The 24,727-nt window shown below is 40.3% G+C and overlaps 1 protein-coding gene across 1 annotated transcript in view; it reads right to left on the bottom strand.

Annotated features, from left to right (window-relative positions):
• Window positions 1–484: 484 nt before the first annotated feature.
• Window positions 485–24,727, bottom strand: part of LOC147085114 (uncharacterized) — a 46,383-nt gene continuing 22,140 nt past the window's right edge. Inside the window, exons 2-5 of the mRNA XM_085979440.1 lie at window positions 14,066–14,356; window positions 6,867–7,172; window positions 2,600–2,707; window positions 485–561 (exon numbers count right to left, since the gene is read on the bottom strand). Of these exons, the coding sequence (XP_085835566.1) occupies window positions 485–561; window positions 2,600–2,707; window positions 6,867–7,172; window positions 14,066–14,356 (782 nt within the window). The remainder of the gene's footprint in view (window positions 562–2,599; window positions 2,708–6,866; window positions 7,173–14,065; window positions 14,357–24,727) is intronic.

The raw sequence follows: 24,727 nt of genomic DNA on the forward strand, positions 1-24,727 counted from the left end.
AATATGGCGTATTTATACATACCCAGATGTAATTTGGGCTTGCAGTCTGCTGGACTGTTCCCAACCTGTAAAAGTTTATGTGTCTGTTCCTGTCCTACTTCTGTTTCTTGAGCAATTGATTCCTCCTCTGCGGGAGCATCCGAGAATTTTTTATGTGATCCTCGCAGATTTCAATAGCCAAGTTAATCAGGAGGAATGGCTGGGTCCTCTGGCTCAGCTCATCTCTCCCACCAAGGCGTTTCACACAGATCAATTTCTACTTCACAGAAAGTGTCCTGTTCTTCCTGACTCTCCTACATGTTCTGCTAAAATAAGTGTAAAGTGTTCAGTGCGGATTTGTCACTGTAACCTATATATTAGAGAGGGAATAGCATCAAAACAGACATAGCTGTCCTTTAAAAGAAATATAGTAGCAAATTATCTGCGTTGCAGGCAAGCAATCTCTTCTGCAAAGGTTTTTAAAAAACACCCCTCAAACAGAAATTCAATCCAGGGACATAATGACCATGTTCTTTCTGTTCTGGCAGTCTGGAGACAACGTTTTGTCCAATGTTTCTTTTCCTGTATAAAAAAACAAACATATAATGACATTGGATTGACTTAGTAGAATTGAGGATGATTGATGCAAGTTGTATCCCTGCCTTGTCGAACTCCAGTACCATTGCTGAATGGGACATCTGGGGTCAGGGACACTGCCAGAACACACTCTATCAGGTTCCTGCCCACCTGTCCCTCTGGAGAAGTATAATAAAAAAAATTACGGGTAACACCACATTGGGTGTTGTAATTAAAACAGAGGAGGCCCACAACATATGCAGGAAGTTATTAATAAACCTGCAGATTGGGCGTGTAATTGGCAAGTAACGTTCTATATGTTTATATAGAAGTGTAAGGTGGCACGTTTAGGTAGAACGCATCAGGAGGCTACATACTCTGTTGGAAATAAGTGCCTAAATGGGGTAGAGGAGCCGTGGAATCTGGGGGTACTTTTGTACAAATCACTAAAAGTAGCGAAGCAGGTAAATAAGCCCATAAAAAGCAAATAGACCATTTTGGTTAATTTCTACAAGGATAGAATTGAAAATCAGGGAAGATCTTGAGTATTGTGTGCAGTTCTGGTCGCCTTATCTGAGGAAGGATGTTCTTGCCATGGAGGGAGTGCAGCGAAGATTCACCAGGCTGATACCTGGGATGGCAGGAATGACGTATGAGGAGACATTGGGTCGATTGGGCTTGTACTCGCTGGAGTTTAGAAGAATGCGAGGGGATCTCATTGAAACTTAGAAAATTCTAACAGGACTAGACAGACTAGATGCAGGAAGGATGTTCCCGATTGTCAGGGAGTCCAGAACGAGGGGTCACAGTCTAAGGATAAGGGGTAGGCCATTTAGGACAGAGATGAGGAGGAATTCCTTCACCCAGAGAGTGGTGAACCTGTGGAATTCTCTACCACAGAAGGCAGTAGAGGCCAATTCATTAAATATATTCAAGAAGGAGTTGGATATATTTCTTAAGGCTAAAGGGATCTAGTGATATGGGGAGAAAGCAGGGACCGGGTACTGAATTTGGATGATCAGCCATGATCTCATTGAATGGCGGAGCAGGCTCGAGGTGCCGAATGGCCTACTCCTGCTCCTATCTTCTATGTTTCTATATTTCTATGTTAACATTGTACTGCACCATGGTTAGAGTACACTTGGAATACTGTGAACGGTTCCAGTCTCCATATTATAAAATGCATATAGAGGTCTGCAGAAGCTGCAAAAAAAGTTTACTAGAATCATACCACAATTGAGAGGTTATACCTATCAGGAATTATTCAACAGGCATTGTCTCTTTTCTCTGGAAAACAAAAGACTGAGGGTTGAGCAGTTTTGCTAATATTGTGTTGAACCTGGGTTAGACCACACTTAGAATACTGTGAACAGTTCTGGTCTCCATATTATAAAAAGGATATAGAGGCACGGAGCAGGTAAAAATGAATTACTAGAATTATATCAGAACAGGAGTGTTTTAACTATCAGGAATGATTGAGCGGGCAGCAGTCTTTTTTTGAGAAGGGAGAACACTAGGGGTTGACCTGATAGAGGGTTTTGACATTATGAAAGGGGTTGATAGGTTAGCTGTAGAGAACATGTTTGCACTTACGGATGAGACCAGAACTATGGGCATGGATATAAGATAGTCACTGATAAATCCAATAAGCAATTCAGGAGAAACATCTTAATCAGGAGAGTGGTAAGAGGTGGAACTCGGAAGCGCAAGTAATGGTTGAGATCAACATCATCGATGCATTTACAGAGATGCTAGATAAACGCATGAGGGAGTAAGGTATAGAAGGATATGCTGATGGGGTTGATGAAGAAGGGTGGGATGAGGTTCGTGTGGAGCATAAACTCCGACATGGACCTGTTGGGCCGACTGACCTGATTCAGTGCTGTAAATACTATGTAATACTGCCGAACTGGATATGTGGTGCCTTCTGCAAGGCTCTGTATTAGGTATAACGATGTAGGCATGCCATTTCCAGAGAATTTTACAGAATAACTCAAAACATTTTAGACAAATCTAAAATTTGCAATTATATTTAATGCCTTACCTTTGGGCGGGTTAACATTCACGAAATGCTCAACAATAAATATCACCATCACAATGACCACGAAGGCACTGAGGCAGAGTCGGACTAAGGGCACCATGAGATATTGTTCTGTGGAAGAAGCAACGAGCATTGATAGTTCATTGTGTGCAAGTCTTAAGTTAGTAATTAACGCTTCCAAATTCAACTGAAATTGAACATGAACGCTTGCTTTACTATTTACACAAAGACATTGTAAACACCCGCTGGCCGTTCCTCTACTGCAACAAGAACAATACAGTAATGACACATTATATTCAGGGTAATAATTGTAGGAGTTTAACATATTTTCCTTCAAAATGCTTAACGTGTTCCTTTAGAACTCATTTGCCAGAGTTCATGAATGGAGGGAATGCATTTACGACGTTCTTAAACATGACCATTGAAGCAACTACTGCTATTATTTGTCTGCAGTGAATCTTGTTGAATTTTACAGCTTGGTCAATGTTAATTCGGTTCGATTCGGTTCTCACTTATTCATACTCTTGTTGTAACATTGCATGCGTATGTCACAGTGAGAGTACTGGGGGCACAAAGGAAGGAATTAATGCTGTTAACTTGTTTTGCGCTGCAGTCGATGTCAGTTAATCCATGAATTAGATTCCCCGTGGCATTGTCAGTATTGCCCGCTCCTGTCAGTAGGAATGCGAGCTCTGTGAGGCAAATGGCAGATATTAAGTGATATAGGTGAATATATAATGCATCAGATTATCCTGATAAACTGATAAATTTTGAAATGCACTGTTCTATTCCGAACGTCTGTTGTGCACTCAACGGATTTTTATTACTTAAGTAGAAAACATCATGTTTTATCATTTTGGGTCATGAGTAACTATGCGTGAAGACCGGCACTCGTTGAATTGCAAACATTTACAGAGAGGTTGAAGAACATCTATCCACCCTAATCCCACACTCCAGCTCTTGGTCCGTAGCACTGTAGTTTACGGCACTTCAAGTGTATTTCCAAGTAATTTTTAAATGTGATGAGGGTTCCTGCCTCTACCAGCCATTCAGGCAATGGGTTTCAGACCCACACCTCCCTCTGGGTGAAAGAAGTTATCCTCAACTCTCCTCTTATCCTGCTACCAATTAGTTTAATTCCATGTCCCCTGGTTATTGAACACTGACATGGATTTTTAGAAATCACAATTAGTTGAAGCATAGCTTCATGGGTAAGAATATGTAGTCAAGGCATTTCTGCCGGGCAACAACAGTCAGAAATAAAGAGGCTTTGCATATGGCTCAGAAGTGAAGCATTGGCACCCTTCAGGAATTTAGTGGTTAACAATGCAGCTTGCACACGAGACAACAGCGGAGACAGTTCAGAGATGCTGACCGCAAGGTCTTGATGCTTTTGCAAGATTAGATAAAACAGGTACAGAAGCGACAACCACAAGAAATGGAACCTAGAGTTAAGTAAAACCACACGGGGCACAGTCAAACAGAAATGCAGACATGTGGTTTTACGAAGGGTCAGGAAATAAAACATCAGGTGGTCAAGTGACAATAAATATTATGTGACGCGAAATGGGGAGTCAGCCAATTAACAAATGTGCATGCGGGCTTTAGAGCCTGCCACGGTTTTTGTATGCTTAAATACCGGAGACCAAAGACAATCGTAGAGTCAGCCAGGAACGAGCTGTGGGAACTCTAAGCTGTACTCCCTGATGAGCCTATAGGTACCTCCGCGGATTGTTTGTTTTGTACTGTTGAATAATTTTGTGTTTTCTATGTTTCCAATAAAATGCTTGGATATTTTACCATTTGCTGACTAGTGTGCGGATTTAATTAATTTTATTTTGCCACAACAAACACTCTGCTAAGGGTATAGGTCCTTCCTATCCACTCTAGCTAGGCTCCTCAAAATGTTATACACCTCAATTAAGTCGACCCTGAGCCTCCTCTGTTCCAAAGAAAACAACACCAGCCTATCCAATCGTGCTGATCACTTTGACGAAAAGTCCTATTGTCTCCTTCCTAAACTCGCTGTCAGGTTTAGTACCGTTATGATCATGTGAAACGCCTTGTGACGTTATACAGCTTTAAAGGCGCTATATATTGGACAGGTGCTACAGATAGACCTCTTGCTTTGTCTCGTGTAACCTTCGAGTTTTTGCAGCAAGGATGAAGGCAATGGAAGGCGTCCTTGTTTGGGGATGAAAGGGAACATTCCTCGACATCTGAAAATCAAGCTGCTACAGGAAGGACTGAAAACCTTGGCAACAGCAGAAACTAGGAGAGTCCTCACACGGTTCCTGAGATGCCTTGGTCACTGAATGTGAAGTGAGAAGAATCATTTGGGACCGGGCAGACTAAACATTAAAAGGGAACTTTGAGAGTTGTGGCAACTGGGGTGATATTGCTGCGATATGGAAAAGATAATGTTTGAAATCTCTTGGCAATGGCCTCGGATCTTAGTTAGATGCACCGACTACAATTAGCCACAATTCAGTTGTTGTTTTGTGACGAAGTTCAGTTTGATCATGCATTGTCATGGAGTCCAGATAAAGTATCATCACACACAGACCCGCAAACAGGAGTGTGTGGGTACCAGTAGACGAGGCTCTGAGTCCATGTAGAATACTTAGATCAAAGTGTGCACAATTCGTCTTTAATTGTGCCGACCCGACTGGTGAGCAAATAGTTGAATCACATTTGCACAACCCTGTTCGCAAATCCATTCATCAGCTTTTCATTCATCCACCGATATAATGTAACCTTGACTGATTACTTCCTCAACCATTATCCTTGATAGGGAATTCCATATCTTCCACATCTCGTGCTATAAAGAGTTTTTTCTTGCTCTCTTACATTTAATATTGTAATTCTGTCCCCTTCATTATTAATCCTAACTATTGGGAATAGTTTGGTTTTATCGGTCTTCTCCCATTCTTTTATAATTGAAACCTTTTGCATCATATCGCCCCGTAATGTTCATTGTTTCAATTAAGGAAGCCTGAGTATTTCAAGGATTTTTTTATTTTTATTTTATTTCATCATAACCGGCAGTATCTGAGTGAATCTGAATTGTACCATAGAAGCTTAGAAGATAGAAGCAGAAGTAGGCCATTCGACCCCTCGAGCCTGCTCCGCCATTCAATAAGATCATGGCTGATCATCCAAACTCAGTACCCTGTCCCTGCCTTCTCGCCATATCCCTTGATCCTTTTAGCCTTAAGAAATATATCCAACTCCTTCTTGAATATATTTAATGGATTGGCCTCTACTGCCTTCTGTGGTAGAGAATTCCACAGGTTCACCACTCTCTGGGTGAAGAAATTCCTCCTCATCTCTGTCGTAAATGGCTTACCTCTTATCCTTAGACTGTGACCCCTGGTTCTGGACTCCCCTGCCATTAGGAACATCCTTCCTGCATCTAGTCTGTCTAGTCCTGTTAGAATTGTATAAGTTTCAATGAGATCCCCTCTCATTCTTCTAAATTCCAGCGAGTATAAGCCCAATCGATCCAATCTCTCCTCATACGTCATTCCTGCCACCCCAGGTATCAGCCTGGTGAATCTTCGCTGCACTCCCTCCATGGCAAGAACATCCTTCCTCAGTTAAAGCGACCAAAACTGCACAAAGTACTCAAGACGTGGTCTCACCAAGGCCCTGTACAACTGCAGCAAGATATCTGAAGTATGAATGTATTTCAATTTCTGATCAATCCACTTGAAAATATTCTTGGGCACTGATTGGCTGTTAAAGTTTAGGATCAGCATTCGAAGTCAATCAGGCCTTGCAGTAAATGGAGTAGCGCCTAAGTATACCTCTATATTTTGCACATATTATTGATCTTGGGCACAGCTCGTTTGCTGCAGACAAATGGAAGATCTTCAGTTCACCCTATTAGGCAGCATTGAAGGTACACAGCCAGACAGTCCCTGGTATGTGGGCTCTCTTCAGATAGTGATGGACCAACGCAAAGTGGGTTGAAGATGAATTCGGGAGTTACCTGGAAATTCTACACAAGTAAATAAAGAGAGTTAACTAACCCATCCACTGTTTATTTCGTGACCATTATTTGAGGATAACAGGTTTAGATTCTGCGTGCTATACAGCAGATTAAGATTAAGATAATATATCAAAAACAGATCCCTAGTTAAATATAGCATGGAAATAAGTACATCTCAGTTCGATTTTAAACGGATTTGGTCACCTATGTTAACTATATATGATCCAACGAGACAGACATTGAGATACAATTGTTTTGAAATGTGTTGATACCTACCTTTCACCGTAATCGGGACATCTTTACTGAAAGGCGAATTCCTCGAACGTCCTGCAACCTCTGTTTGATATCGACAACTGTAATTTCCCACAGAGCCTTTGCTTTGGGTATTTATGTGGAAGGTCACAGTCAGCTCATTGCCAGTCACAGTACGAGCCTGTACAGGATTTCCTTTCTGATCTTTGTACAAGAGAAACATACCCCCTCTGGATCGAATGTCACCTTTGCAGGAAATGGCAAGATTTTCCCCGTTTGAAACTGCACCGGAATCTGGGTCCATGTAGAAAGTCGGCTCGGGGAGTTCATCTGTATCAAAAATACCGCATGAAATTGTGTGTCAAAAGTCTACTCAATAACATATGAGGACTATTTTGTAAACGTGGAACAAAATCTGTCACCCTGCTTCCAATTCATACATCGCTTTTTGTTATTAATTACAAGTAAAGGACAGATGGAAAAGAGGATGAACCAGAATGTGCTGCTTATTTATTTTATGCAACATATTTTGTTCAGTCTTTTTTTGTTGTTGCTTGCGATAATGAAAATTGGGTAGCCACTTATTGCACATCCCCCTTCAATCTGCACAACCTGACCTTCCTTTGGCTCAAGTCTTTAATTGGGCCTCCCATTCCCATATATTCAGATATAGAAACATAGAAACATAGAAGATAGGAGCAGGAGTAGGCCATTCGGCCCTTTGAGCCTGCTCCGTCTTTCAATGAGACCATGGCTGATCATCCAAATTCAGTACCCTGTCCCTGCCTTCGCTCCATAACCCTTGATCCCTTTAGGCCCAAGAAATATATCCAACTCTTTCTTGAATACATTTAATGAATTGGCCTCCACCGCCCTCTGTGGCAGAGAATTCCACAAGTTCACCACTCTCTGGGTGAAGAAATTCCTCCTCATTTCAGTCCTAAATGGCTTACCCCTTATCCTTAGACTAAATGGCTTACCCCTTATCCTTAGGCTATGACCCCTGGTTCTGGACTCCCTGACCATCAGAAACATCCTTTCTGCATCTAGTCTGTCCAGACCTGACAGAATTTTATAGCTTTCGATGAGATCCCCTCTCAATCTTCTAAACTCCAGTGAGTATAAGCCCAATTGACACAATCTCTCCTCGTACTTCATTCCTGCCATCCCAGGTATCAGCCTGGTGAATCTTCGCTGCACTCCCTCCATGGCAAAAAGATCCTTTCATTTATCTGATTCTGTTGGCTTGTGGAATTCGGTTAAGTCGGCTTCTGAAAGTTTTTCATGCTTAGCTCATTCAGTACAAATCAAAGAAATGTGGTTGGTATCATTGGAGGGCGAACAAGAGAGAGAGAGTGAGAGCAAGATAGAGACAGATTTCACTTAGCAACAGCCAGTGTTCAAGATTGAAGTATGGTCTTGAAATATATTATTGCCATAATATAAACATCCCATCATACATCATTGCAAACTACACAATGAGATTTTGATATACGAGAATGGTAAACTTGTGTGCATAAAAAACATCTGATGGACAGGGCATTGTCTAGAAACCACTGAATGTTGATGAATGAGAAATGCACATTTGTGTAGGTATGAATTGGGTGAAGGACTGTGCATTGACCGGAACTACAGAACGTTGATGTAAGCAAAATGTCAACTTGTGTGGGTATGAATCGGCTGAAGGAAAATGCATTGACCGGAGGTTACCAAATAAGGCCAGGCCACTTCTAGTTTGATAAAATTGAAAAGTGCATAAGAAAAGGAAGCATTGGTGTTAAATTTTGAGAAAATGAGAGAAACCTATTTGAGTGCATGCCTATACTTGGAACTGCCAACAAAACTCTGCCTGTGTTGTACTGGGAGGAATGTATACTCCGTGCTTAGATTGCTTTTTATGTTGAAGTAGAAAAAATAAAGTGATATAATATCATAACACTGAAGTACTTACTATTCGACTGAAACAACAGAAGACTGTTTAAAAACAACAGATTCCTGTAACCTTTTGATATTTCAGGCTCTCTATTATTTTCCCTGGTACTCACAGTGCAAACACTCTCTGTAATCAGGGCATTGATATTAGCCATCCAATAACCTATAGGTCTCCACCTTTTCCTAATCGATACTGCCTAATAACAAAAAGCATTAAATTGCGTTCGGTGCTGGTATTCGTTTTATGGAAAGCATAGTTAAATTTTAATAGTTTGTAAAGGACCAACATGCACAATGGTGCTCGCGGTATCCAGTAGAGCGCATGACTTTACACAGCAGCCTCTCAAAATATGATTCCAATTTCCTCCCAGGTAAAAACAGCATTAAGCTTAAAACAGACATGTGGTCAACTTGGGACAACTCATTGTCATGTACAAAAAGTATTGCAATTAATGTACTACAAGCAAAGCTTCTAGCACAGCGGTAAAGACTACCAGATTATAAGCTGGGTTACCAATTAAAAATGTGGGATCTGCGTATTTATGTTGGGGCAGTGTAATGATCAATAACATGTCATTCTATAGTGGACACTAGGTGGAGCCGTAGAGCTGTGTAGAGCTTTATATACATAAGACTACACTACCCAGCTGTATGTATATTAAGACTACATTACCCATGAGGCACTAGGCTACCCACAAGGCAGCAGTCAAGTTGGATGCCTCTACAGATACTGTACCTAGTCCACATGTGCTCAATAAAAGTGCCTAGCAAAAGCTAGCTGTGTTCATAATAAGAATTTCTATTTATTAATGAACATAAGATGTTACCAGGACTTCCCACCTTCACAGTTGAGACAGACCACAGCCCATTGGTTGCCATCATAAAAAAGAACCTGAATGAGATGTCTCCAAGGATTCAACAACTCATGATGAAGCTGCAAAGATATGACTTTGAACTGATCTACACATCAGGCAAATACATAGTGTTAGCAGATGCACTATCCCAAGCACCCACAATGAGTCATGTGAGCTCTACTGAGGAAGACGTGGATGTTCATGTGAGTATGGTCACTGCTGCGCTGCCCGTGTCAGACACAAAATCAAAGCAAATAGCAGAAGAAACAGTAAAAGATACAGTATTACAAACAGTAATAGAGAACATTCATCATGGTTGGCCAAAAGGTTCCTGTCCAAAATATTTTCACATAAGGTCAGAATTGAGTGTCGCAAGTGGACTATTACTAAAACAGAACAGAATAGTCATTCCACAGGCTTTACGTCAAGACATGCTCCAAAGGATTCATGAGGGACACCTCGGAATTGAAAAATGCAAAAGGAGGGCAAGAGACACTGTTTATTGGCCTGACATAAATAAGGACATTGAGAACATGATAGGCAAATGTGAGACATGTCAGAAACACCAAAACAAACAAGCAAAGGAACTAATGATAGTAGCTAACATACCAACAACACCATGGCAAAAGGTTGGTGTGGAACTTTTTCATTTAAATGGTAAAGACTATCTAATAGTGATTGAATACTATTCTAACTATCCTGAGATGGCGCTGCTCTCAAGCACCACAGCAAGCAGTGTCATAATGCATGTGAAATCCATCTTCGCCAGACATGGAATTCCCAGGACTGCCGTTCGCGACAATAGTCCGTGCTTCAACTGTAAGGAGTGGCAACAGTTTGCAGCACATTATGACTTTCAGCGCATCACAACCAGTCCTTTGTATGCTCAGTCAAATGGTAAGGCAGAGAAAGGTGTTCAAGTTCTCAAGCTGCTATTGAAGAAAGCGACAGAAAGCAAGTCTGATCCATATCTTGCCCTGCTGAGCTACCGAGCCTCACCTTTAGACTGTGGTTCTTCACCTGCTGAACTACTAATGGGTCGCAAGTTGCGCACCATGCTACCCTGCTGTGGAAAAGAACAGCAAAGTGAGGAACTGAGGCAGAGACTTCAACTGTAAAGCTAAAACAGAAATCATACTATGACAAGTCATCCAAAACTCTAAAACCATTGACAAGGGATGATGTTGTCAGGATTGAGGATCCAGATGCATGCAACAGGAAAGCTACATTTCTTGAGGAAGTAGGACCAAGGTCATACACTGTTAGAACTGAGGAAGGACAGATTCTCAGGAGGAACCGCTGTTCCCTCCTAAAAAATACAAGAGACTATTGAAGACCAGATTGATGACAATGCCGCAACTGCATCTTGTCATTCACCACCAGAACAATCTCATGAAGACACATCAGACTTACCCGTGTTGAGAAGATCCACACGTGAAGTAAAAAAAGACTGATAGACTTAATCTTTGAGTACAATGTAAAGCTTTGAAAATGTTTATGTTTATAGAGCACTAACAAAAGTGTTAGACATTATCTTTGTTGTTTTCTTGAAAGTTGATTGATATTGATTTTGTTAAACATCAAAGAAAGGGGGATGTAATGATCAATAACATGTCATTCTATAGTGGACACTAGGTGGAGCCATAGAGCTGTGTAGAGCTGTATATATATAAGACTACACTACCCAGCTGTATGTATATTAAGACTACATTACCCATGAGACAGTAGGCTACCCACAAGGCAGCAGTCAAGATGGATGCCTCTACAGATACTGTACCTAGTCCACATGTGCTCAATAAAAGTGTTTAGCAAAAGCTAGCTGTGTTCATAATAGGAATGTATATTTATTAATGAACATAAGAGGCAGATGTAGCTCAAGTTAACCGAATAGTATAAGGAAGATTTACCAGGCTGATACCTGGGATGGCAGGAATGACGTATCAGGAGAGATGGGGTCAATTGGGCTTGTACTCGCTGGAGTTTAGAAGAATGAGAGGGGATCTCATTGAAACTTATAAAATTCTGACAGGACTGGACAGACTAGATGCAGGAAGGATGTTCCCGATGGTCGGGGAGTCCAGAACCAGTGGTCACAGTCTAAGGATACGGGGTAGGCCATTTAGCACAGAAATGAGGAGGAATTTCTTCACCCAGAGAGTGGTGAACCTGTGGAATTCTCTATCACAGAAGGCAGTAGAGGCAAATTCATTAAATATATTCAAGAAGGAGTTGGATATATTTCTTAAGGCTAAAGGGATCAAGGTATATGGAGAAAAGGCAGGGACCGGGTACTGAAATTGGATGATCAGCCATGATCTCCTTGAATGGCGGAGCAGGATCGAGGGGCCAAATGGCCTACTCCTGCTCCTATTTTCTATGTTTCTATGTTTCTGTGGATCATTTTTGATCAATAGTTAGATAAGCATCTCATGTGAAGTCGTGAGCCAACAGCTATGCCAGCATCTGAGAGAGCCAAAAGGGGCCATTCCGGGCCCAGGAACCAGGTCTTATTAGTTGCATATTATCATGCATATCCTCTTGTCATAGTGAAAGCGGAGGTAGTTGAAGTACTGGACGGGCTCAAAATTGATAAGGAGGCGGCACTAGAATGTACTTAAAGTAGATAATTCACCAGAACCAAATGGGATCTATCCGTCGATGCTGAGGGAAGCAAAGGTGGACATTTCCGAGGTATTGGCCTTAATTTTCCAATCCTCCTTAGCTACGGGGGCGGTGGCAGAGGATTGGAGAATTTAAAATTCATAATTAAGTGCATGATAATAACCAGCAACTACAGGCCTGTCAATTTAACCTTGGTGGTGGGGAAGTTTTAGATCATCAGGGACAAAATTAACAGTCAGTTGGACAAGTGTGGATTAAGTAAGGCAAGCCAGCATGGATTTGCTGAAGGTAAATCGTGCTTAATTAAATTGATTGAGATTTTGATGAGGTACCAGTGTGGGTAGATTAGGGTAATGCAGTTGATGTGGTATACATGGACTTCCAAAAGGAGTTTGTTAAAGTGCCACATAATGGGCTTGTCAACCAAGTTGAAGCCCATGGAATATAAGGGGCAGTGGCAGAATGAACAGGAAATGGTTAAGTGCCTGGAAACAGAGAGTAGTGGTGAACAGTTGTCTCCGGAATGGAGGGAGGTATACAGTGGTGTTCCCCAGCTTTATGGTGCAAGGTGCACTGCTCCTCTTGAAATATATTAATGACTTGTGTACAGGGCACCCTTTCCAAATTTGCAGATGACACAAAACGTGCAATTATAGTGAACAGTGAGGAGGATACCGATAGACTTCAAGAGGACATAGACAGGCTGTTGGAATGGACGGAAATGTGGCAGATGAAATTTAACGCAGCAAAGTGCGAACTGATACATTCTAGTGTGAACAAAAGGGCACAATTCTAAAGAGTGTGCAGGAACAGAGAGACCTAGGAGTCTATGTGCACACATCGTTGAGGATGGCAGGTCAGGCTGAGAAACTGTTTAAAAAGTCACACGTATCCTGAGCTTTCTAAATAGAGGCATAGTGGAAAAAAGGAAACAAGTTATCATGAACAATTATAAAACACTGGATCGGCCTCAATTCGAGTATTGTGTCCACACCTGGGCCCCACACTTTAGAAATGATGTGAAGGCATCAGAGAGGGTGCAGGATAGAGTTGCAAGAATGATTCCAGGGATGAGAGATTTCAATTACGTGGATACACTGGAGAAGCTGGTGTTGTTCTCCTAAGAGCAGGAACTTTGAGAGATTTGGTAGAGGTGTTCAAAATCACGAAACAGAGAAGATAGAGAGAAACTTTTTCCATTGGTGGAATGCTCAAGAACCAGATTTAAGGTGATTGGCAAAAGAACCAGTGGCGACATGAGGAAAAATGTTTTTACTCAGTGAGTGATTATGATCTGGAAAGCACTGACTGAATGGATGCAGGAGGCAGGCTCAATCGTGGCTGTCAAATTGGAATTGGATCAGTACCTGAAGGACAAAAAGCTTGCATGGCTATGGGGAAATTGCAGGGGAGTGGGAATAGATGAAATGCTCTTTCAGAGAGCTGGCACAGGCTCGACGGGCCGAATGACCACTGCCTGAGCAGTAAACATTCAATGGTTCTATTGTGAAATAATATAACCTTGTAGAACAGTTAGATAAAGTGCTGTTATTAATCAATGTAATAAACTTGTTAATAGAAAAAAGTTCACGTGTGAATCATAAGTGGAGTTATTGTCGCCGGACAACCCTTTGTTGTGACGGTAACCATTAAGAAATCCGTTCGCATCATGTAAAGAGTTTGGGTTTGAAAACGTACACCCAAGGTCCAATGTAACTGCAGCCCAAGTGACCCTCTGTTCCACTGGATCGTTTAATTGCTGAGTAACCACAAATTGTTCTAATCCCATTGGGAAAATTGGTTTTGTTCACATACCTCGAATAATTAACTGATTAGTGTTGCTCAGTCTTGAAGATCTCCATTGTCCATTCTCCGAGTGTAGACATACACATGAGTAACTATTTTGATAGCCATGATCTGCGATGAAATCATAAGAGGTATAACATTGTCCTTCAGGAGATTTCAGTTCTCTGAATAAACCTTGCCTTCGGTAATAACGGTTCATTGTGAGGGGACACTGACAGCGACAAGTCATAGTTATTATCTCTCCGTCTAAAATGACTTCATATGGTGGATTCACAGTGAAGATTGGCTTCGATAAATCATCTGAGGAAAGCACAGTCAAAAGAGTTTAAACATCGAAAAGCTTCAATCAATTAACATCAATATCACTGCAGTAACCTAAGTTCAACCTGCCCTTCACCAATGTATGCCCCCGCACTGAAATGGTAAGCGAGCTCTCCGCTTTCTAGATCATTGGAATTAACATGCAATTTTTTAATTACTGTAACAGTAACATGATGTTACAAAGAACATAACAGGAAAGTGCAACTGCAGTCATTCTAGAAACTGGTAAATTAGGTGGAGTTGCGCCTCCCATTAGCGGCCACAGGGGCATACCAGGTTGTTTTCACTGCACCCCGCTCCCCGATGGCCTAGCAGGGCCCCGATACGTGCGGCGCTAGTTCCCTCCCTATTAATCAGGGGAGGAGTTTTGCAATGAGGCAGCGGTATGCTCCAACTTGCGTGGCACGGTTGCACATAGCCCCCCAATCATCAGTTATGGCAGCCCAAGAAGGGTGTGGGGCACTTCTAGTCGCTCTCCTCATTCTGCTTGGGGTGCTACTAATGAATTTCCAGCAGAGGGGCGTTAACATTTTCGGGGCGCTAAAATTAGCGACAGTGAAATTGGCATCCCGAAAGGGTCGCCAAACAATTGATCCACCAAATACTGAATATCAGGCACTGCGTATAACGGGCAGCTGATCCGATGCTGCCCGTTTTGCGCCCCGCCCGAGATGAATGTCAAGCCCTATATAATAATAGTGATGGACAGTGTTAATAAATACAATTTTACAAAACGCGTACAAGCTGTGATCGCCTTTCAAATAAGTGCAATTTTTTTGGGGGGAATATCAGAATTTAAGAAATAATTGCGGGATGTTGCACAACAATTCCTCCATTAGATCAGTGCGCCCTGGAGTTAAATGAAATCCCAACTATGAAATGTTAATTTCGGCTAACTGATGGCTATATGAATGAATTGACTATTCATTATCATGTTGCATACTTACATATTATTTTCTGTCCGAACAACACCTGGAAATGAACTGAAAGAGAAAAAAATGAATCAATGAAAAGTTTTTGCCTATCAATAACCGGTTGACCTATCGCATTAACCAACTGCTCCCAGAGCTCGCATGTTATCACTTCCGAAATTGCCATCAGATTTTCTTTCCCAGAATTAGGTGTACCTTTGTAATTCAGTACAGGTAAGGTACAAAATTCAAATTGAATCAAAATTATCAAACAATAACAAGCATAATTATATTACTACATAATTAAACAGATCGTATACACCGAGAAAAACATTTTGAAATGCCACTTTGTGTTTCGTAGTGGGTATAAATGTTAATACATTTTGTTCTAGACTGCTGCAAAAAGAGATAGTTGCCAAGAAAGAAAGAGAAAGTAAGAAATAGAGAATGAGCACAAGAAAGAAACAAACAAAGGAAGAGAGAAAAATAAATTAAAAAGAAATAACTAACGAAAGAGATAGAAACAAAGAAAGAATGAATGAAAGAATGAAAGAAAGAATGAAAGTCAGGTAGATAAAGAGGTTGATGCATAAATCGAGATAGTCATACAGACAGAAAGAAAGAACCAAAGAAAGAAAGAGCAAATAAGAAAGAAAGAAGGAAATAAAGGAGAAAAAAGAAAGAAAGAAGGAGATGGTAAGAAAGAAGGAAAGAAAGAAAAAAGAAAAAAGAAAGAAGAAGGAAAGAATGAAAAGAGACAGAAAGAAAAAAGAAAGAAAGAAACAAGGAAAGAGGGAATGATCGACAGAAAAAAAGAGGGAAAGAAGGAAAGAAAAACTAAGAAGAAGAAAGAAAGAAAGAAAGAAAGAAAAACATTGTCAGGTAGATAAAGAGATTGATGGATACATCGAGGTAATCAAGTAAACAGAAAGAAAGAAAGATAGTCAGGGGATAAAGAGATTGACGGATACATCGAGATAATCACGTAAACAGAAAGAATGAAATAGAGAATGAGCAAAGGAAAAAGATAGAAAGAAAGAAACAGAGAAAGAGTGAAAGAACGACAGAAAGAAAGACGGAAAGAAGGAAAGAAAGAAAAAGAAAGAATCAGAAGGAAGGAAAGAAGGAGGGAGTTAAAGGTCATAAGAAACATAAGAACATAAGAACCAGGAGCAGGAGTCGGCCAATCGGCCCCTCGAGCTGGCTCCGCCATTCAATAAGATCATGGCTGATCCAATCTTGCCCTCAACTCCACTTTCCCGCTCTCTCCCCATACCCCTTGGCTCCCCTGCAGTTCAAATGTCTGTCAATCTCCGCCTTGAATATATTCAATGACTCCGCCTCCACAGGTCTCTGGGGTAGAGAATTCCAAAGATTCACGACCCTCTGAGAGAAGAAATTCCTCCTCATTTCCGTCTAAAATGGGCGACCCCTTATTCTGAAACTATGCCCCCTAGTTCTAGATACCCCCATTAGGGGAAACATCCTCTCAGCATCCAACCTGGCAATCCCACTCAGAATCTTATATGTTTCAATAAGATCACCTCTCATTCTTCTAAACTCCAATGGGTATAGGCCCAACCTGCTCAAACACTTGTCAAGAGAGAATGAAAGAAAGAAAGAAAGAGAGAGAGAGTTAAAGTTTTAGGTGTATAAATGTAATGAGAAGTAGCAGATATTAGAGATAAAGAGCATTTATAATAAATATCCGCCCCCCTTGGGAGTCTAAGTACTTTCCGTCTGCCACATTGCCGATGAAGGACAAGCCTCTGCACTTTGAACAGGGCAAGTCTCCGAACCACATGAGTCCCTGGGATACATGGTCCTCCTTGCATTTCATATTGGAGAGACCCAGGATCGCAATCCTCGGCACCTACAGAGCCAACAGGTTAATGCGTAGATTTTTCCTGATTGGAGACATCCGCACGCACAAAGCCACCGATCGGAAATACAGGGCCAATTTGTCTTTGACGTATGTCTATAGCAGCCTCACATACCTTGTCCTTTCTTCCTTTAATATGCTTTTAGATTGTACGAGAAGATTGTCCAGATCATGAGAAACATCTGTGTGATTTATATTTTAAGCTATTAGAGCACATCATCCAGTTTGTATCCTGTGAATTGCTACTTCATGTATTTAAAATGTCAAAGAAATGTCGAATATGATTAAATATGCACATTGGAGAAAAAACAGCTGTGTGCTGACCCCTGTGTCGGCAGTTCCTCAATTCAAGCAATAAAGATCATCGAGTAGTTAATGTTACCAGACAGTACACCCATGGCCACTGATCCCAAGAGCAACTGGGAGAGTAAGCATGTTCTAATAAGATTCGTGCACGCTGTTCGGATCCTCCAAAATACCGAGATATTTTGTTTTGTTAATTGCCTTTGTTATTGATTTGGAGATTATGGATATGACAGGAACGCTGCTGTAGTAACCGAGATTGTAACACAGACTGAAGTCTCTTATTAGGGCACTGGGATAACATTAGTCAAGTTGTCACAAAAAGGAATGGATAACTTCCCTTATTCTTTATGTTGGATTGTAGTAGGGATATGGGAGGGTAGACTATCCGAAAGTGGAGAGAGCGAAGGAGGCAGAACAACAGGAGGGCACGGTCATGGAGGGATAGCGAGAAAAGTTAAAGGGGAGACATAGTGGGAAAAGAAATGAAAGGCTCGGGTCCAGGCTGCCAGTCAAAGAGCTCACGGGAATAGACACAGGGGAACAACCTGTGGAATAGTGCAAAAGGTGATAGATGCACACATCGATATAGATACAGAGCAATAAATAAACAGAGAGAAAGAGAGAGAAACAGAGAAAGAAAGAGAAAGATAGATTGAAAGACTGAAAGAAAGAAAGATTGAAAGAAAGATTGAAAGAAAGATTGAAAGATAGATTGAAAGAAAGATTGAAAGAAAGAAAGAAAGAAAGATTGAAAGAAAGATTGAAAGAAAGATTGAAAGAAAGAAAGAAAGATTGAAAGAAAGTTTGAAAGAAAGTTTGAAAGAAAGACTGTAAGAAAGAAAGATTGAAAGAAAGACTGAACGAAAGATTGAAAGAAAGATTGAAAGAAAGATTGAAAGAAAGAAAGAAAGATTGAAAGAAAGTTTGAAAGAAAGTTTGAAAGAAAGACTGTAAGAAAGAAAGATTGAAAGAAAGACTGAACGAAAGATTGAAAGAAAGATTGAAAGAAAGATTGAAAGAAAGAAAGAAAGATTGAAAGAAAGATTGAAAGAAAGATTGAAAGAAAGACTGAAAGAAAGAAAGATTGAAAGAAAGACTGAACGAAAGATTGAAAGATTGAACGATTGAATGAAAGATTGCAAGATTGAAAAAAAGAAAGATTGAAAGAAAGATTGAAAGATTGAAAGGTTGAAAGAAAGATTGAAAGAAAGATTGAAAGAAAGATTGAAAGAAAGAAAGATTGAAAGAAAGATTGAAAGATTGAAAGATTGAAAGAAAGAAAGATTGAAAGAAAGAAAGATTGAAAGAAAAATTGAAAGAAAGACTGAAAGAAAGATTGAAAGAAAGATTGAAAGAAAAAAAGAAAGAAAGATTGAAAGAAAGATTGAATGAAAGTTTGAAAGAAAGATTGAAAAATTGAAAGAAAGATTGAAAGATTGAAAGAAAGATTGAAAGAAAGATTGAAAGATAGAAAGAAAGATAGAAAGAAAGATAGAAAGAAAGATTGAAAGAAAGATTGAAAGATAGAAATAAAGATTGAAAGAAAGATTGAATGAAAGATTGAAAGAAAGATTGAAAGAAAGAAAGATTGAAAGAAAGATTGAAAGAAAGAAAGACTGAAAGATAGAAAGATTGAAAGAAAGATTGAAAGAAAGAAAGATTGAAAGAAAGATTGAAAGAAATAAATATTGAAAGAAAGTAAGATTGAAAGTAAGATTGAAAGAAAGATTGAAAGAAAGATTGAAAGAAAGATTGAAAGAAAGAAAGATTGACAGAAAGAAAGATTGACAGAAAGAAAGATTGAAAGAAAGTAAGATTGAAAGAAAGATTGAAAGAAAGAAAGATTGGTTGAAAGAAAGAAAGATTAAAAGAAAGAAAGATTGAAAGAAAGTTTGAAAGAAAGATTGAAAGAAAGAAAGATTGAAAGATTGATTGAAAGAAAGTTTGAAAGAAAGATTGAAAGAAAGAAAGATTGAAAGAAAGTTTGAAAGAAAGATTGAAAGAAAGAAAGATTGAAAGAATGTTTGAAAGAAAGATTGAAAGAAAGATTGAAAGAAAGTTTGAAAGAAAGATTGAAAGAAAGAAAGATTGAAAGAATGATTGAAAGAAAGATTGAAAGAAAGAAAAATTGAAAGAAAGCAAGAAAGATTGAATGAGAAAGAAGGAATGGTAGAAAGAAATGAAGCAAGAAAAAAGAAAGAGTGAGAATGAACGAAAGAAAGATGGAAAGATTGAAAGAAAGTAAGAAAGAATGATCGGAGAGATAGAAAAAAGGAATGGTAGAAAGAAAGTAAATAAGAAAGAAAGAGAGAGAAAAAATGAAAGAGAGAAGGAAAGAAAGAGCTAAAGAAGGAAAGAGAGAGTGAAATAAATAAAGAAAGAAGGAAAGAAAGAAAAAAGAGAGTGTAAGAAAGAAAAAACAACGAGATAGTGAGGCAGATAGATAAAACAAATCACAGTGAATCCTGGAATCCTGAAATACAAACAGGAAATTCAGGAAACACTCAGCAGGTCAGGCAGTATCTGTGGAGAGTGAAACAGTGTTAACGATTCAGGTCGATAAATGTAATGAGAATTAGAAGATATTAGAGATGAGGTGCTTTTAAAATAAGTGCAGGGACTGGGAACCGCTCCCAGAAACCTCTTTCCCACACTTCCACCATCGCCCCTTCCCTCCCAGAAACAATTTCCGACCACCAACCGCACGCCTGGGAGTCTACCTATTGTCTTCCACCTCATTACCGAACCAGGTAAAGCTTCTCCACTTTGTTAGAATTTCCACGATTCCCTTACCTGCTGCTGTTCTACTGTAACATTTAAAAATCCTTCGCACCCAATATGTGTTTCTAGACTTGCAACATTAGCACTCCCATTTGCCTTACACCATCATCCATTATGTCACTGAATCACTCACGTCCTCCAACCTATCACAGACTGCCTCATTTTATTAATTTCCCATCGAATTTATCCTGGCACTTTACATTCTTAAAAGCTGCTCATCTCTAACAACTTCCAGTTCTGATGAAAGTTCTTTGAACTGAAACAATAACTCTATTCTCTCTCCACAGTTGATTCCTGACCTTTTGAATGTGTCCAGCACTTACCGTTTGAAGTAAGTTAGATAGACAATGTGTCTTTGAAATAGTTATATAGAAGCCACACATACCCTGCCCTTACTTCCTTTAATCCGATTTCAAAACTGTCCGAGAAGAGTGTCCAGATCTTGAGAAACATCTGTGTGATTCATTGTTTAAGCTACCAGAGCACATCATCCAGTTTGTAACCTGTGAATTGCTCACCCACCTTTTAACAATGACAAATACAGGTCGAGTTTGACCGACTATGCTCATTAGAAAAAACAGCAGCGAGCAATGCCCTGTGTAGACTGTTCCTCAATTCAAACAGTTTGCGTAACTCTTTTTTCAACTTTTCATTGAAATAAAAATCTTCGAGGAGTTAAAATTACCAGACACTAGAATCATACTCACCGATCCCAAGAAGAACTGAGGGAGTATACATCTTCTAATTAGATTCGTGCACAATTTTCGGATCCTCCAAAGTATCGAGATAGTTTTCTTTCTTCATTTCCTTAGTCATTGGTTTGGACATAACGGATATGATGTGGCTGTTTCTGTAGTAACCGAGATTGCAACACAGATATCACGTTAATCAAGTTGGTACTAAAGGAACGAATAATCTTCTTCTTCTTCATAGGCAGTCCCTCGGAACCGAGGATGACTTTCTTCCACATTAAAACTGAGTTCGCAGGTGACTGATGAGTCCAATGCAGGACCTACAGTCTCTGTCACAGGTGGGGCAGACAGTGGTTGAAGGGGCGGGTGGGTAGGGTACTTGGGTTGACGTGCGCTCCTTGCACTTGCTCCCGCCGAAGGGACTCAGGGTGTTCGGCGCCGTGCCGGATGCTTCTCCTCCACTTTGTGCGGTCTTGGGCCAGGGATTCCCAGGTGTCAGTAGGGATGTTGCTCTGTTTCAAGTAGGCTTTGAAGGTGTCCTTGAAGCGTTTCCTCTGCCCACCTGGGGCTCTCTTGCCGTGCCGGAGCTCCGAGTAGAGCGCATGTTTTGAAAGTCTCCTATCGGGCATGCGGACAATTTGACCCATCCATCGGAGCTGATCGAGCGTGGTCAAAGCTTTGATGCTGGGGATGTTGGCCTGAGCGAGAATACTGATGTTGGTGCGCCTATCCTGCCAAAAGATTTGCCGGATCTTGCGGAGGCACAGTTGATGGTACCTCTCCAGTGCATTGAGGTGCCTGATGTACATGGTCCATGTATCTGAGGCGTGCAGCAGGACGGGTATCAATGCTGCTCTGTAGACCATGAGCTTAGTGTTCGGTTTGAGGTCCTGGTCTTCAAACACTCTCTTCCTGACCTTCAGCACATACAATTACTACACACTCATTCTGAACATGAATTTGCCATGTTACACCAGTGTGTGTGTGTGTGTGTGTGTGTGTGTGTGTGTGTGTGTATAATATATTGAGTTATCAGGAGAGATTACACAAATTAGGCTTGTATGTCCTAAAATTTAGAAGGTGATGGGGTGATCTGTTCAATGTTTTCAAGATAGCAAGGGGAACAGATAGGATAGATAGAGATAAACGATTGCTGCTGTTTAGGGATTCTTGGACTAGGTGGCATAGTCTTAAAATTAGAGCCAGACCTATCAGTAGTGAAAATATGAAATTCCAAAATTTTACACACAAATGCTGGTCGAAGATTGAAACTCTCTCTCGCAAACGGCAATTGTTGCTAGATCAATTGTTAATTTTAAATCGGAGATTGATAGCTTTCCGTTAACCAAAGGAATTAAGGGATATGTGCCAAAGGCGGGTTTGTGGAAATAAATCACAGATAAACCATGATCTCAATGAATGGCAGAACAGGCTCGAGGGCCGGAATGGCCTCCTCCTTTTCCTATATAAGCCTGTAGCACATATTAAACAATGTAATGAAACAATCACCTACAATGACAGTGCGTTTTAGGCAATCACAAGTAACTTACCGGCGCCTCTCTGAAGATCTTTCAATATTAAACATCTTGTTTCAATGATAAAGGACTGAAAACCCTAATTTAAAAAAATAGTGACTGTTTTTGGATCGCAGAGAGAAGCTCAGAAGGATTAATTTCTAATCCAGATTATGTTAATTGTATGTTGACGTTATCTTAATATACTTGCATATATATGTACATATTATTACATTTAATTGCTAAACACACAACAATCCTGCTTAATTTTCAGTACAACAATAAGATTACTCACTACATTATTCAAAGTGCAGATTTGTTTAAATATTAGCTTCACCTACTGTAGCCTATCTGCAGCCATTTCAATATTTAGGAGGAAGAAATGTTTAATACACATGGATAGTGAACAAATCACTTCACACGTATTTCATCTCTGATAAATTACCCTGTATTATTCCAAAGACATGCAGCAAACAATTTGTTTAATCAGAAGTGTTCTGTGTACTATTCAGAGACATATTACAAATTATTGTGTATCTATACAAATAAAAGGATACTTCTGTCTGTCATTCCGTCTGTCTGTCTGTCTTCAATAAACTCGAAAGTTATAGAGCGTACCTACACGTGTGTTACATCGAAAGAAAGCTTACGATTCCAGAACCGTCATAAGTGTATTTACTTTTCGGTCGCAAAAAAATTGTTCGCGCGTTATGCAAAAAACCTTCAAAATTAAACTCATTATCTGCTAATAGCTTTGATTGACTGATGTCAAGGTCGACCAATCCTGTGCCGGCACGGTTGACCAATCCTACAGTTCAGTCACCTGATGGTTGGCCAATCGCTGCGTCTGTGGGCGGGATTAATGCTTTTCAACTCAGGCATCGGGCAGCCATTGCTTCACTAATTCCAGCTCAAAGTCTGCTAATCCAGCTTCGAAAAAGTTAGTATCTCTTTTAAAAATTACATAACATTTACCAAAAACGTTTTATAAGTACTTTCACTTTCATCTTTGAAGCTATTAAAAGGTAGAAATGTTGCCCGGCAGCAGATTCACAGAGGGACACAGAGACAGGCCCGAAAGCCTGGGACTCGATTTAAAATGTTGCCCGGCAGCAGATTCATACAGGGACAGACAGACAGGCCCCAAAGCCTGGGACTCGATTTAAACCGCCCGGCCCAAAACAGCCCTGGCAAAGCCGGGCTCCCCAGCTAGTATATAATAAAATGGCACACAATGTGGCCATCGCGCCTGTGCAGTCTCTTTGAAAGAACTATTCAGTTGACCCACTCCCCTGTTCTTTCACCAAAGCCCTGTCAATGTTTCCTTTCAACTATAAAATCACTTACCTTAAATTAACTGTGAAATCTGTTTCTATTTCCTTTCAAGCCATGAATTCCATGTAATAATTAATAGGGTACTAAAAAAAATTCCGCAACTCCCCTCTTTCTTTGCCAATTATCATAAATGTGCATCCTCTGGTCACTGATCTCTAGCCAGTGAGAACCGTTTGTCCTGATTCAACCTATCAAAACCCTTTATAATTATGATCACTTTAGGTTCTTCTCAGATACATGATGCAGATTGTGGTATCTCTCTCTCTATCACTCTCTCTCACTATATATATATTGAAGTGGATTTTTTGAAATCACAATTAGTAGAAGCATAGCTTCATGGGTAAGAATAAGTAGTCAAGGCATTTCTGCCTGGCAACAACAGCCAGAAAAAAAGAGGCTTTGCATATGGCTCAGAAGTGAAGCATTGGCATCCTTCAGGAATTAAGGGGTTAAAAATGCAGCTTGCACACGAGACAACAGCGGAGACAGTTCAGACATGTTAACCGCAAGGTCTTGATGCTTTTGCAGGATTAGATAAAACAGGTACAGAAGCACCAACCACAAATAATGGAACCTAGAGTAAAGTAAAATCACACGGGGCACAGTGACATAGAAATGTAGACATGCAATTTTACTAGAGGTCACAAAGATACAATAATAGGTGAGGTCATAAAGATCATGTGACAATAAATATAGGCAAAAGATTATGTGATGCGAGATAGGGAATCAGCCAATTAGCAAATGTGCATGCGGGCTTTAAGCCAATTAATGGATTATGCACGAACCTGCCACGGTTATTGTACGCTTAAATACCGGAGACCAAAGACAATCGGGGAGTCAGCCTGGAATGATTTGCAGGAACTCTAAGCTGTACTCCCTGATCAGCCCTTAGGTACCTCCGCGGACTGTCCATATTGTACTGTTAAATA

This window comes from Somniosus microcephalus, unplaced genomic scaffold (genome assembly GCF_052327205.1).
Source record: "Somniosus microcephalus isolate GS21.2 unplaced genomic scaffold, FLI_Smic_1.0 unresolved_chr9, whole genome shotgun sequence".
Lineage (NCBI taxonomy): Eukaryota > Metazoa > Chordata > Chondrichthyes > Squaliformes > Somniosidae > Somniosus > Somniosus microcephalus.